Consider the following 16,218-nt stretch of genomic DNA (forward strand, 5'->3'; position numbering starts at 1 on the left):
CAAATAGTCACTTCTAACATGGCTGTTTATCTGCTTAAAATAATCCAGGACCAAATATGTGACAATGTGACGAATAGATGAATTTCCTGCGTGCATTAAAATAAGAATATGGGCTTAATATCGGGAGAAAGTTCCATGTGAGTCTTTCTATCTTTTACTTCTTTCTTTGGGTGAAAAAGTTACATATAAAGGGCAAGTAAATGTGTGATACTTTGCACTCGTTTTCAATAAATCAGTGTTAAAAAAATTTAAAAATACCCAGCATCTTGAAATATTGGATTGCACCTCTTTCCTCAAACCACATTGCAAGTGGTAAGTCATGTGGTAAAGCCAGTAATCAAACACTGTTGACAATCTTGATAAACAGTTGAAAACCGCATCTTGTTTACTGAAGACTGCAAAGCTCTGGCGTTTGTTCCTTTCTTAATTAACTTTTCCATTTAATTTTATTTTTTATATTGGAGGGGTAATTTAAAACAAAAGAGAACAGCAAAGAAAAGCATGAAAGAGACAGAAAACACCACACAAGCTTATTTGCAAAGGTACATAAAGCATCCTGCTCTAAGGCCACCACATAGCAAAAAACCGTTTAATGACTTGTTCCCAAATAGAAGCGCATTTGCGGCCATGTAAGAGAAACCATTCTTTCTGATCCACTGTACACGCATTGCGTGGCAAAAGCTGTTAGAAAAGGGTTGGATTACAAGGCCACAGCTCCAGAAGCTTCTGTCCTCCAGCATCTGTGGCCGCGGACCTCGGTCTCCGGAGAGCGGGAGGGTCTGTAATCAATGGCGCATCGTCGCCAATCAACCGTCAGCTGCATAGGGCAACAGCTTCTCTAGTTTTCACAAACTCTAATCGTGTCGAAGGTTGTCCCGAGCACGAAGAAAAACCACACCAATATGCTGTGATTGTCACACTTTTTGTGTAATTATTGTTTGACATTAGGTGTCCGTCCTGCTGAGGGCCAGAGCTCACATTGTGATTGTGGTTTTTCTAGCAGCGCGTCTCTTGGTGGCTATTGATTCCTGAAACACTCTCACAAAAAGAAGTTGCAGATAATTTTCACAAATTTACTCTTTTCCCCAGTAATCTTTACGTGCAGACGATGGGTTGCTTTAATCTCTTTCTTGGGTTACCTCCGCATTGTTGCATCAGAAGCGAGGTAATAAGACGAACATCAAACGGAGTTCAGGCCAGTGACATCAGTAAGTTTCAACCTTTGTCAAGTAAAACTTTTGTGTATTAAATTAAAGCAGCTACGACTTTCAATAGTTTTACTTTCCCATAAAATAAAACCGTGTTAATTAAATCCACACCTATAGGATGTCGAGAAAAATAAATTACACATGAAATAGTCGTTAAACTTACAAAAAAGATAGAAATTTAGCCCACAAAGTCCAGCCAGTGCAGAAAGTGTAGATTTTGTTAAAAATAATAAGTTTTATTTTTTAAAAAAACTAGCGTCTGTCCAATATTCATAAAAAATAAAAATGTACTCAACAGTTTTGAGCTTTAGCGCCACCCAACCAACTTTCACTAGTCAACTAGCAGACTGCTTGATAAAACATTAACCGCTTTTCCTGAGCGAAGGACTTTGAAGGACAGAAGGGCGAAGAGGGAGATAAGAGATTTGACGAGTAAAATAATGGAAAGGTGGGGGGCATTATACAAGAAGGAACAGCGTCTATCTGGAAATGTCGGCAGCTTCCTTTAATCTGCTTCCTTTTCTCTTGATACTCCTGGAAGTGCCAGTGACAGGCTTTTAACTGAACTGGAGGGCAAACAATTTCTTGAAGGCCTGAGGGAAGCCGAGTTTTATTAGCTCCCAGGACAGCGAGTAAGTGTGGTGCTAACTGTCTGGCGGACTCACTGGGGAGACCTGGGATGGCAGCTCGGTGATGGTACAAGAGCTGTTCACAAGGTGACTGTCAAGCCAACCACCATTACAGCCAATGACAAGATGGCTGGTCTTTTACAGTACCGTAGTCTCACTGGGGAGACCTGGGATGGCAGCTCAGTGAAGGTACAAGAGCTGTTCACAGGGTGACTGTCAAGCCAACCACCATTACAGGACCTGCAGTCAAGATGCTGGACATTCACATTACTGTAGTCTCACTGGGGAGACCTGGGATGGCAGCTCGTGATGGTACAAGAGCTGTTCACAGGTGACTGTCAAGCCAACCACCATTACAGGACCTGCAGCCAATGACAAGAAGCTGGACATTCACAGTACCGCAGTCGTGCCGGTTAGACATTGTCATCTCTACTTCCTCTTCCGGAAACTGGTGACACACAGAAGAGCTTCCAGACTAGATACTCTTCCGTTTTCCTTTTTTCATTTTATTTCCTCAATTTTCAATTCTAGGCTTCCTGATAAATCCGAGTTCTCTTTCTTGTAATCTTTCTTGTTCGACTACAGCGCCCTATGCTAGGCCTCTGCTCACTGAACATTACAAACATAAATAACAATCATTTACAATAAGCAAAAAAGACTCATGACAGGCATGTCACAAAATACACCCCCAAAAAGGTATGAAAAAAGTGTAGGAATAAAAAAAAGGTACAGGTGTGCTTATTTCTTTAGCTAGAGTTCCACGTATACACGATTTCCGCAAGGATGTAAAAGGAATAGTCATTAGCAAGATATTGCAGTATGTCTGCTGAACTGGTCGTTTAGATAATATTTTAGCATGGTTTCGCAAAATAAATGACAGTAGTGTTCACCCTGCTTTTTTAACCAGCAGTTCTCCGTTTGTCTCTGGAAATGTCAAGAAAGAGTGCAGACTCCTTCCTCTAGCGATGCCTTGAGTGCAAGTCAAACATGTTGACATGTTCCTGCAAATGATGAATGATAACTCCTTAAAAGGTAAAATGTCTTCTACAAAATATAGTGATCCACTTTTGGCAGGGTCACGAGCAGACTATTTCTTAATGTTTAAGCCGGGTGGACTGAAGATTGAAGACGATTTAGCTGAAAAAGCCAACAGCCAATTTGTCGGGGGCTGATGGAAGACCTTCTATGTCGCCTCGTTTTTCTTTGCATCTTTCTTTCTTATTAAAATTCATGCAAATAAATTGTATCATTTCACCCAGCTGTCTTCATAACTCTTGTCATCATTGGAGCTAAAGAACTTTTAGCCGCTTGGATGTAGAGTTCAGTACTATCTGTAGGAAACCTTGTCCACCATCATTAACATCTCTTTTTTACCGGAAGTGTGTACAAAACTTTGTTTTGTTGTCTGATCCAGGATTTTACCATTCCACGCTGTTAGCTGAGACAGTAAAACAACTTTCTTTCGTCACACAAAATACACTTGGTCAGCAACTTTGTAATCACATGTCATATCACATCATTCACTTTCACTTATTCTGGACGAAATTTAAATTTTCATCCAAGTTTTCCTTTGTCCTAACTAGTCATGTTCTTCTTTGGCTATAATCTTTTACTATTATTTTTTCTGGAAAATAAAATCCATGGTGACCACGATCTCTCAAAGTGAATGATATATTACCCTGTCGGACAATGGGTCTGCTGGGTGTTTGCAGCCGCTAAGTGCACAATTGTCTGATGCCCTTTGGCTTATTGATGAGGTGAAATGTCGGAATGTTCTGATCTTTTGGCCTCCGAATGTCAAGTCGCCCTTTCTGCATGTAAGACTGAAGAAGAGAGGAAAATCTTAAATGCTCAAGCTAGGGTCAGCCCTGCAGCAGTAAATAAATATAAACAAAACTATTGTCTGTTTGAACAAGTAGTAGCTATCGAAGATTCATCATACACCGGATATAAAGGTTACAGTAATGATCGCGAGGCACATTACAAGATGTTACAGTATTACTCTCTGTAGTAAACTGCTGGCTAAATGTTTGGTTTATTGCTACGAGGGATGTCTAACCCCGCCGACGACAAAACAAGATTAGAAATGGCTGCTGGGACATTTGTAGTCAGAATATAATCAGCCGATGAATTAACTGTTTGCGGCTTGCAACGAAAATGGTCCCGGAAGACATTTGATAAAAATTATGGGCTCATGAAGATAATTTGTTGGGTGAGGTTACAAAATCATTTTCTGAACGATTTACGGTAAATCAAATTATCAGTGAAAAATGTGTTTGGCCACAGTACTGAGAGTAAACTGTTAAAACGCTTTTACAGACTGGCAACAGAAAGGTGTATGAGAGTATTCTCCCCTTTCGCATCTTTGTTGTGGAGGTTGGTGGTGAGTGAGGCTGAGCCTCCAGTAACTTCTGTCAGTGCATCCATCTTGACATCGACGTCCACGCTCCCTCACACATGGACTGGTGGCGACGAAAACATTTTTATTACATTACACTGCGCGTTTGGTGTTTTATTATATTTTAATAAATCGTCTGTTGAAGACCCCACTGGTCTGAATTACACGAATATTACAATTAACACTTTACAAGACTCTCTGGACCATGACACAAAAATGTCTTTAATATGCAGGTGAGAAAAAAGTCCACTCTTAAATGAGTTTCAGAAGTGACCATAGTTGCCAAATGTCTTTATTAAATTATCATGAAACCTAACATATTAATTACATATCAACACATACCCCGTTAGGGAGGCCGTTTGAGAGACAACCAGTGCACTACACTCAAGGTATCACAAGTTGATTTACTTTCTTTGCGATAACCAGGTCGTTTAAGGTGCGACAAAATATCGAAGGATATATTCGGCTTCTGGAAATCTCGTCAAGAATATTTGTTAGCCACACCCTCATCTTACTAGCATTGTCCTGTTCACTTTCATTTGATGCTGCAATGAACAGTCGCATGGCTTAGCAACGAGAAATAAAGGATCTCGTGGACTTCTGCTCACTTCCAGCAGCTCCCTCATCTTGGGAAGTCATAGCTCTGGCAGTCTCAGGGCCAGGAATCCCATTTACAGGCAACTTAACGAGCTTTGGTCTCCTGCCAACGTCCAGTAAGCCGGGCGGGTGGTAATTTCCTCAACATCTGTTTTCCATCAGGAAAGAAACCTTTTCTCTCACCAAGACAATAGTTAGAGGCTCTTTCCGCAGAAGTTACTTGGACCAGAGATTGCTGAGTCCCATGTAGTCTAGTCCAAGTAGAATGTTAAGTGTGATGTAGTCTAGTCCAAGTGGGATACTCAGTCTGATGTAGTCTAGTCTAAGTAGTATACTGAGTCCTATGTAGTCTAGTCCACGTAGAATGTTGTCTGATGTAGTCTAGTCCAAGTAGTATACTGAGTCCTATGTAGTCTAGTCCAAGTGGGATACTCAGTCTGGTGTAGTCTACTCTAAGTAGTATACTCAGTCTGGTGTAGTCTAGTCCACGTAGAATGTTAAGTCTGGTGTAGTCTACACAAGTAGATTGCATGCAGTTATCAGGCAAACAAAGAAAGCAGAGGGAGCCTAAGATGGCTGTAGGCAGGGAAGATGATTTCAGATGCAGATGCAGTCTGTCCTCTATTTTACTGAAAGCCAGCAGCACTAATAATGTCCTCACATAGAAAAATACACAACTTAAAGGATTTATTTTTAAAGATAACTTGTTGTGAGAAGTTGTGTTTAATCTCTTGTAAAAATATTTTATTTTAATTTATATTTTCCACCACTTACTTCATTTGCGCTCGTGTGCACAGAAAAAGTAAAATTCACAGTCTCGAAAAATTTTTTTATTATTATTTGTTCGAATCAAAGAATATTTCAGGTAATTTATTTACTCTCTTAAGTGACGTGAAAATTTCAGATATTTTACAGAAAAACAAAATTAATGGCTTCTTGTTGTTCAACATAAGGGAAAACTGAATTTAAAAAGTCTGAAAGCTTCACAGTCCAAACAACAACGAATTTAATTTCTTCTGCTACGATCTTGTAATCGCCATGCGAATGGATGGTTCTGGAAAACTAATGTTTCTTTCCTGTCTTCATGCTTGGATTTCGTTGCGCAATCTTGTCTTCGTAACAAAAACTATTTGAAGAATCGTAGTTGTGGGGAAGGCAAGCCGACATAATTAAATTATTTAAATATCGTGAAATATATTTATATTTAATTATTGTGTTAAAAGCCTGTCTAGTTCTAGTCAACATGACACGAGGCCAAAAACTGATCATCTTCAACTTTGCTCAGCCTGACATTTCTCTGAGCAATGTTTTAGTGTGTTTTAATGTTTGACTCCTTTGTGATTGTATGCTTTATTTTGTTTATGCATCCGAGCATGTTTATACTTGTTTATTCTCTTTGTCCATTACAACACTGACCATGCCTTCCTCGCCCATTGTAGTTTTAAGAAAGTTAAAAATATTGAAGACAATGTGTAATAACAGCTGTTAAGGTGTGAGATATGAATATCACTCTACTACCATGTGGTGCTAGCAAGTGGTGGTGGTATATAAATATATCTGTGTGTGTGTGTGTGTGTGTGTAACGTGTAATGATTTGTCGTTACAATGATTTATTTGAAATGTTTCAGCCATCTTACGGCATGCTCATGTCCTCATGGATGACGGTATCATGATGGATGGTTTTGACCAAATCCAGATCCTTCTTCCCAAAGCTCACGGACTTCTGTACAACTCCAGCAGCCTGAACGATTCCAGCCTGGATTCCACTGACACCCGGGGTAACGTGGTGCACAACACGCTGATAATCTTAGCATACTCCATACTGAGCGCCATCTCGCTCTTCGGCAACACCTTAGTGTGTTACGTCATTTTCAAAAATAAACGTTTGCACACGGCCACCAACCTGTTCATCGCCAACCTGGCCTTGTCGACCTGCTGGTGACCACACTCAACGTGCCCTTCAACATCATTAAGCACATTCTGGTGGAATGGCCGCTCGGCAACACTCTGTGTCACCTGGTCACCTTCTCCCTCATGCTGTCCAACTACGTGTCCACCTTCACGCTGACCGCCATCGCCCTGGACAGACACCGGGTGGTCCTCAAGCCGCTGTCTCCTCGCATGTCCAAAACTATGGCCGCTGGCATCCTGGTAGTCATCTGGGTCATCGCCATCTTGCTGTCCTTGCCCTACGGTATTTACTTCTCGCATCGTGGAGAGTAAATTGTCGACGTGGATAACCCTATCTTGCGAACAGTTCGCCGTTGCCGGGCAGCGTACCCGCCTCCCAGCGATCAGTTCCACACGTACCTCACCGTCACCACCGTCATTCTGCAGTACTGCGTTCCCTTGACTCTAATAGGGGTGGCCTACGGTCGAATCGTGCAGAGCCTGTGGTCTCGCACCCACGTGGGCGCCGTCACAGCCAATCAGCAGATGTCTCAGGCCGCGCCAAGCGCAAGTCCATCAAGCTGCTGATCGCTGTGGTGGTGGTCTTCACGCTCTGCTGGCTACCACTCATCCTGTATCACCTGCTAACGACCCTGCATCCAAACACGGAGGTGTTCAGCTACAACATCAACGTGTACTTTGCCTGCCACTGGTTCGCCATCAGCAGCACCTGTTTCAACCCCTTCGTCTACTGCTGGATGAATGAGAATTTCCGGGAGGAGGTCAAATCCCGCTTCCGGTGCTGCTTCCGCCATCCTCTGAAGTACCTGCCAGGTGTGAAAAGAGCCGGGCTGGGCAGCGCAGGTCCGCGACGTCAGCGGCAGGACACGAGCATCACGAGGTCCAGCGTGCGCAGCTCCGCCAACATGCACAGCGTGCGCCGTGACGTCACGCTGCTGTCGGAGCAGGAGGACATGATGTCACACAAGCAGTCGGACGGCTTCATGGTGGCCGAGTCAGCAGAGCGTGACGAGGAAGTACAGGACCTCCTGTCGATGTATGGAAACGGACGGGTAGAGTACCACATCTCGTCAGCTCACAACTGCATCAAAGGGTAAGACACTCTGGAGGTCAGAGGTCACTTGGACAGAGAGATGAGTAGACATCACACTGCGACTAGGCTTTCTGGCTTCGTGGATAAGCAGAGCGTAAAGATGAAAAAAAAAATACCTCGATGAGGCCTGATGACAAAGAGGTGATTAGGGATGCCGATGAAGAAAATTGGGAGGAAAAGTAAAGCAGTCTCGACTAAGCAGACGATGCAGACAAAAGTATCTGGCTTACGTGTGCAAAACGCACAAAATGAAGTATTTGGTATTCAGCAGCTCACAAAGAGAGAAGCTTTCCTTTTAGAGGAAATGATGGTTTCTTCTTTGTTGTCAGTATTCAGCACATTCGCTATTGCAGGCTGAAAGTGTTTATCATTTCCTGTCATCTCTACGGACTGTCTTCAGCTCACCTCAGGTGGAAATGGCGAAAGGAAGTCAGGCAGAGCAGATCGACAGTCTCCTTTGTGAGGGAGATATAGAGGGCTACACCTCTGTGAACAGACATTTGTACACGGTCCGATGCACCCGACAAACGAGCTGATGTCACAAATGTAGTTTGATAATCGCGGGTACTTTGTGTCGGGGAATATTCTCGTTTAAAGTGAGGGAAGACACCTCAAGTCTCGGTTTTCTCGACCAGTGAGCGCTCGTCAAGGGACTTGTAATAAAATATGTGACGAACATGTGACGGTAACTGAACTTGAATACATCAGATGTTCAAGCTGTGTGACAGATGTGTTGTTTACATGTAACATGACTTAAACAGTTCGGTCTTTACACATGTTGCTCATGATATTTCCCACAAATGATAAGCCCTCGGGGAAAATATGAATGGATGAAGATTATTAGCTCGGAGTTTTATTGACATGTTAATATTTGCTGGTAATTTATTTGTTAATGAAGTTTCTGAAGGTATGTAATTAATCTTTGCTGTGAGAAATGAAAAAAATATGTGTTATTTATTTTGTTTTAATGTTACTGATAACTGCTGTAAAGACACAGAGTGGATCTGTACACGTTTGTTGGCATTGCCATCAAGTACAGCTGATTATTTAGGTGACTTTGGTATCAAGACTTCGTCTCAGTGAAATGTTTTGTGTTGTATAATATAAAGCTTGTGGGAAAAAGACTGAGCTCAAGTGCTCGGTAAGAGAAAGAAAACACAAAAGGCATCACAGGAAACTGTGTGTAAACTCAAAATACAACGGACACTACAGGCTTTTTCTAAGGAATAGTCGTTTATCGCTCAAGTAAACAGAATACGCGGAGTGTCTTCATGCACCTGACAAATCACATCGTTCCCTAGTAAAGGATTTATATTATTTAAGTTTTCTGTAGCTTTACGAAATAAGCACACACCAAGTACAATATTTACACAAACTGCTTAGCGACCCAAAGTAAGACCTTAACACAAACAGAGTAACTGCAGCATAAACTTCGCTTGACATCTCACCAAACAAGTGAACGAATAAATGACTGTGACTGTCATTGTGAATGTGAATGTGAATGATCAGCGTCTGCCCCCTAGCGGCCGCTCTTCTCCTGTAAAGCGTGTATCGCGTCTTAGGTTGAACCACTCACTTCACCGCAGACATAAATAGCAACTTCCGGTCGCCCTTTCACTGCACTTCCGACTCCACCAACCATAGTCGAGAAAGTGAAGACAAAGTCTGAATAGTCCTCTCCTCTCTACTTCTCTGTCCTCTCCTCTCTACAGTCCTCTCCACAGTCCTCTCCTCTGTCCTCTCCTCTCCACAGTCCTCTCCTCAATCACTAGTGTGTACAAGTCTCACACAGGAAGGAGAGAGAGAAGGGAGTTGGGATTGTGTGCAGGGACCTGACACTACATGACTTCTCAAATAAAAGACAAATCATCATAAGACTGTGCTTCTTCTCAGGAATCATCACACATCGTTTGTAGTGCCTGGCAGATTTTAAACTGTTTTGTTTATTCGTGTGCTGAGCTGTTTGTTTGGTTGGGCGACGGCTGTGATACTGTTTATTTGATTGTTCTTTCAGGTAGTTACCTTGTCATCTTGTAAAACAAAGCAGATATGGAGCGTTGATTGCATTAAGTACAGCGCCATTATCAGGAGAGTAATAAAACCTAGAAGTGAGGATTTATTTGATTAAATACAATGAAACATGGGGGAAGATAGCCGAAAAAAAAGAAGAAAAAAGCATTCATTTGATCAACCATAATGAAATTGCCAAGAAACTAGAAAACAGAAAAGAAAAGGCTACCTGAATGAGTGGAAGAATGAATCAGATATGGAAGCAATAAAAAATAAAAATAAAATAATAAACACAACCGCAAAGAGGAAGGAATTATGGAAGACATAAAGAAACAAGTAAAAGATTGTATCCCTTTAATATGCTTCAAATAACAGGTTACTTTTCTTTTCTCTTTCTGACAGGGAGGCTAACTTGCGGTGATGTACTTTAGTTGCTGCCATTCCCACCCTCTCTCTCTCTCACACACACACACCCACACGTGTGCATGCGCGCACACAAACGGAGAGAGAGAGACAGACAAACTGACTCAATGTTCCGGCAGGTAGACACGCATACAAACTTTATGTACTTGAATGAACAACAGGCAGAATCCTTGTTTTGTTTTATTCTTTAATTCCATCTGAAGTCTGCTTCGCCTATTTCGATGTGCATTATGATGTGAAGTCTTTGAAGTGCACTTCACGCATTTTTTGAGACTTGCCTTTTATTTCTTTGTTTTATCCTTGGGTTCATTTCTTTTCTTCAACTTCCATTTCATTCTTTAGTTTTCATTAACATCTTTTTTTTAATTCAATCAAAATTTAATTTCTTCGCCTTGTACATGTTGTACAAAAATATTTTGTTTTTCTATTGCCATTATGTTATTATTTGTGCGACAAGTTTATAAAATACCACCTCCCAGAGCTCATAAAAGAAATGTTGTCGTAGCAGAACAGACACCTCGTTAGTACCCACCATCTCCTCCTACCTCACCACCTCCTTTGATGACTGATGTCGTTTGTCACACATGAAAGCAGCCAGCAGACAATCATGGCAATCCTGACTCATATTTCGGTGATTCTTCTGTCTCCATAGTTACAAGGGAGCCATAGTCTTGATGTCCTTTGTGATAGGTCATTACAAGAAATGATTATGGAACATCTTGCTGTTGGTTTTGTTTGATACAGCTGTTAAGGGAAGTATAATTGCTGTCCTAAAAGGACAAATAAAAAAAAAACAAAAAGCAAAAAAAAAACAAATATGGAAGAAAAAGCCTTAGAAAAGAAGAAACAGAGGGCAGAGTAATTGTTTCCAAATCTCCTATGTGTTTTGGATAAATGCAAAGAATGAATGGCAGATGCTCTTTTAAAATGGTCAGCACACAGACAAACACACAGTCGAAATGCTTTGTAAACTTTGTAAAATGGTCAGAAGGACAAACAAGCAGTACACACAACTACTAACCAGGACTTTCCCAAGCCAATACAGTGAAGGATGCTGGAGTGTGTGACGAGAGCACTCCTACACAAACTTTGTTTCACAGTCTGTGGCCGATGTCTCCATACTTGTCCTGTTTTGTGAAGCAGTCATGTTGGATACATGTTGTATCAACACCGTGTCAGAGCCTGGTCGGCAGCTAACCTTTAACCTTTAGCTCGTTGTCGTGCTTGAGTAGTCACGTGGTTTTGTGCTTTCGTGAAATGATTTATTCTCGGCTTTGGACTACGTTTCTCAACTTGCATGAAACTTGATTGATTGCGTCTGTCTGTCTGTCTGTCTGTCTGTCTGTCTGTCAGTGTGTCTCTCCTCTGAGTATCATTAGCTACACAATGGTGATGTGGTGGCAACATTCTTGACAACATACACAGTGAATGATGACCCACCTTTGCCCCTGTCTGAAGATGTGATGACAGCCATTGGTTCTTTCTCTTGTCTTCTATGAGTTTGTATAACTGATCGTGATTTTGCATTGTTGCCAACCTTACCAACTGCTGTCTGATTAAAGTGTCAAAAAGAATGAAGTATAAAGCCAAAATGAGAGAATGTCAGTAATCATTTTACAATCAGATTTTGACAAGATATTATTTGCATGTGGACTATAGGCTGCAAATAAAAGGGAAAGGAGAAGATCCCCAGTGGACTGGCAAAAAGAACATTTCTATTTTGGAGTTTAGCCTACACTTGCTTCTACACTTCTGGTTCCTAGCTTTTTAATTTCTGGCTCACTTTTATGTTCACTTAAAAAGTCCCAGGCATTTGTAAGGAAATGTCTTTCCCCCAGGTTTTGGTGAGTGCTGTGTAGTGTCTTTGTTACTTAATGGAAATGATTGCAGCTCACTAGATGATTTCAGAATTTTTTTAATCGGTCTGGTAGAAATCCTGTATTCTTCTTCGAAATCAGACGAATGTCCCCGCACAGAAATGGAGAGTAGGCCTTTGCCTTTTGGGTTTTTGCGATTGAATTCGGCAGTCAATTTAGATATTGCGTGCATACCAGCCCATTTCCGGAGTTTTTCAAGGATGTGACAGCCTTTCAGACTTTGACAGATGGAAGTTTAAAAATCTGTCCACAAGATGTCTGTGGCCAAACAATGAAAACCAGAAGTGGTCCCCCACCCCTGTCCCTAACTGCTGCTGTTTCCAGAAGATAGCCAGGGGAGACCTCCTGAACTTGTCCTTCGCTAAATGCTCAGCATGGCAAAGAAAGGGTTTCTGTGTGTATCAAGAACTTTCTCTGGCAGGCACAATCAAAAGAAATACACGGAGGTATAGCTTATCTAATGTCAGCAAGATGACGATCAAAGAACGATTGCAAGAGTATGCCTCTGTATTTTTGGTGTAGAGGGTTTGCTGTGAACATGACACTGATGCCCAGTCTTTGATTCTGTGCCTAAGCCTCCAGGTAACCCGACCCCACACTCAGTTGTACAACATCTTGAAGTTGAGATTCAGTTGAGCCATCATAAAGCAACATCAGGACATCCTTTGATCAGAAGTGAATTACTGTGACTTTTGTTACTATTGAGTTACTGCATGAAATTCCTCCATTTAAAGCAACAGAAATAATTTCTGAGTGACAGTAAAAGAGGAGGATAATAGATGAAACAGGCGAAAGAAGAAATAATAAGCAATGTGGTCTAGGTGCACCTCCTACGCTGATGTTGGTCATTAGTAGATATTGCGGGTACATTCTACCCGGGTGGCTTGCTTTCAATGATCCACAAATATTTTACGACCTTTGTCTTACTCGTTTAATAAAGGCGCAGGAGGTGGCTGGACTATGAGACAGAAGACAGGAACAGGTTAAAGAAGAAAGGTACAAAAACAAGAAAAGGATGAGAGAAATGGATTATTTTCATGCTGAATTAATTACAGAGATGTTGCGTGATTTCTAAAAGAGATTTGTTTGAACAGTGTTTGCTTTAGAAGAGAGCATACAAAGGATAAAAGATTATTTTAATATTGTCAGATATCCATAAATCGTTTTTAACATGGTTATTGTTATTACATGTACTTCGAGCATTCCAGACCGAATTGTTTTCTTATGGATACCTGTGAGAATAGCTGATTGCAAGATTTGACATGTGTGTGATATTGCTTTAAACTAATTACTGCTAACTATTATTTTGAACATTAACTTTTTCTTTTAGTCGCCAAAACTTAAATCTTTTGTGCGTAAATCTGTCAGGAAAACAAGCATTTTCTGTTGGAGGTACCCCGAAAGTAAACAAGGGTCGATGCCAAAATCACAAGCTTGTTTTCATTCCTGGATCTGTTGGGTTTTCCTTTTTTTTCTTGTCCTCACTTTCTTGACTGGTGCAGTTTGGACAAACACATTAGAGTGAAATGATTTATACCTTCACATTTTGTTATGCTGTACAGTAAGTTGTTATAATAATAGTGGGCAAGATAATTGAAGATAATGATAGCGAAGACAGCTACACGAGGAATAGTGAACAAGAAATAAAAACTCAAGCTAATAGTTCATGAAAACACTGACGGGTTAACGCCTCTTGTGATCATTTGAAGCTGATGTATTGAGGATGAGGACGATAACGGGGAAAAAAAGAGAACTGAAAGTCTGACGCCAGTAAAAAGACAAGGGGCGATAATTATGCTCGTGTCATTTGAATTGTTTGTGTTCACGAAGTGGAGAGAAGCCTCTAAAGTTTGGCAATGCAATCTAAAATATAAAACTTCTTCTCTCTCTCGCTCCACCTTGAGCTCCTCCTCAATCTATTTCCACAAGGCAGATGTCGCTGTTGCTACATCTTTGCTATCAACATCTCAAATTCATGAATTGAAGGGGAGTGATGTAGCTTGGCGAGGCACTGAGTGAAGACCAGTAGCCCTGGACACAGTTGGAGGACAGTTGATGGCTGCCAGCTCTACTGAGACCACAGACAGAGTACAAGGGCCGTTACTATCCTACTGTGCTTACTTCATCCAGGACCATGCAAGGAGATGAGTGGGGATCACACTACCTCATTGCCAAGGGATCGACGTGGAAAAAAGGTTTTAGCACATACTGGGGTGTCACTTCAACTATTTATTTGTCTATTCAGAGCTTGATGTTATCCTCATTGCTCAAGGGAGGGTTTGGGGGTTAGAGTCCTTACGATTTTGTATTAGTTTCCTTCGATGAATATTTAAATGATTTTAAAGGAATTATTAGCTGCGTGTGGGAGACATTGGTTTTGTATTTCTGTACTTGTAATCTTTTGCTAACCCAACCTTAAGTTCACACATAGATAGAGCATTGCATGTTGAAAGTGACGGTACATATACGGTCCTTACTGACTCTAGGGACAGTCAACTACAAGTAGTTAGCCGAGGTTAGCTGTGGTTAGCCGTGGTTAGCCGTGGTTAGCCCAATTAAGGACGCGGCTTTGGAAGCCGGAACTCGAAGATTTGGTTTCCTGTCTGCCTTATGCTACTTTCTTGTCACAACAAACAATAACCTGAATGTCAGTGTATCTCGCATGTTTTCTGTCGTTTTGTGCAAATCTTCAAAACTTGGCTTTGTCAACAGTTGCAAAGTCAACTGCTATTTTACAAATTTTGTTGTTGATGTTTTACCGGTTGTCATCATTGGCGAGAGAAAAGGCGACGACAATGGTACTAAGTAGACATCTATTTAATGATGAAACAATAATCAAGACAACTGTTACAGAAATAAAATGCACAAATTGGATTTGGTTTTTTTTATTCGTTGTCGCAAGCATGAAGGCAGAAAGTGTATTAACAGTTAATTTTAGATAGAACTGAGAGAAGGAGTGTCATACTTTGTAAGAAATTCCTTCCTTCCGAGAAGTAGAGTTAGATTGACACTAATAATGGTAAATCTCCATGAGAACACCGCATGACACAAACTTACCAAAATGCTAGACTGAGTACGATTAATTGGTGTTGAACACTGCACATGCAGCAAAGACAATACCACAACATGTCCTTTATTCAACTGCCACAGATACAAAAGATGAGATGTGGCACCCAGACCCACCATCCTCACTGTATCGGCCACAGCAGACATCAGTCGTGTCACTGGACAGCCTGTCTTTGTCCGTAACTAGCTTCCAAAGTTTTAAAGGACGTTTCTTTAAAGATGATGTCAAAAAAAAAAAAAAACTTTTTGGAAAGATCTTAATAAGCATCGCGAGAAGTAAACGTTTTCAGTCGTCTGCTCGGGGCCTGACGGAAGGAGGAAGTGAGCGCCATCGACCCCCAGAGCAGCGAGTAATCTCCTCCTTTCTGGCAGGCGTCTGTGGTCCGGAGTCCAGCAGGGTCAGAAATGGAAAACGTTTTCAAAAATTTTAAGAAAAAAAGCTTTGCAAATGCCTTTACATAAGTTTGTAAAGAAGCTTAAAGCCAAATTCAATAGACAATTTGATTCCCAGGTCTACTAAAGGTCATGGAGGATAGAGGAAAATACTGAGAAAAAAAAAAAAAACCAAGCAGGAAACAGAACCCCATATTCACTTAACCGGGTTTCTCTTTCTCTATATATACACTAGTAAAAGCGAAACTAATATTCAAGTTGAGGGACGGGAAGGAAAGAAGTATGGTGTGAAAAGAAGAGGAGTCCTCGTATTTGAGCTAATGAAGCTTGATTAAGTTCTAACAATTCGTACTTTCTGGCACTATGACGCAGATCACGTGCTAATAAGAAGAGGTATATGGGTAGAAAAGGGTTTCAATTAATAGTGTTTGGTTGTCTGAAGCTCGGACACTACTAGACCCCATCTCAGTACCTGAGGTCGACATACTTGTTGCCATTTCATGAGGACATTTCCCGTACAAGAATCCTTACTTTGATTTTCGCTAACTTTAAGCAACAGGGTTTGGCATACTTTAAAGACCAACATGCTAATCACGCATTCTGGACAGCTGTA

At 41.2% G+C, this 16,218-nt stretch overlaps 1 protein-coding gene across 1 annotated transcript in view; it reads left to right on the forward strand.

The window, feature by feature from the left end:
- LOC112573682 (probable G-protein coupled receptor 83) overlaps window positions 1–15,064 on the forward strand; it is a 44,590-nt gene extending 29,526 nt beyond the window's left edge. The window contains 3 exon segments of the mRNA XM_025254263.1: window positions 6,461–6,757; window positions 6,760–7,278; window positions 7,281–15,064. Of these exon segments, the coding sequence (XP_025110048.1) occupies window positions 6,487–6,757; window positions 6,760–7,278; window positions 7,281–7,840 (1,350 nt within the window). The 5' untranslated portion in view covers window positions 6,461–6,486 and the 3' untranslated portion in view covers window positions 7,841–15,064.
- The last annotated feature ends 1,154 nt before the right edge of the window (window positions 15,065–16,218 follow it).

The sequence above is a fragment of the Pomacea canaliculata genome, linkage group LG1 (genome assembly GCF_003073045.1).
Source record: "Pomacea canaliculata isolate SZHN2017 linkage group LG1, ASM307304v1, whole genome shotgun sequence".
In the NCBI taxonomy this organism is placed as follows: Eukaryota; Metazoa; Mollusca; class Gastropoda; order Architaenioglossa; family Ampullariidae; genus Pomacea; species Pomacea canaliculata.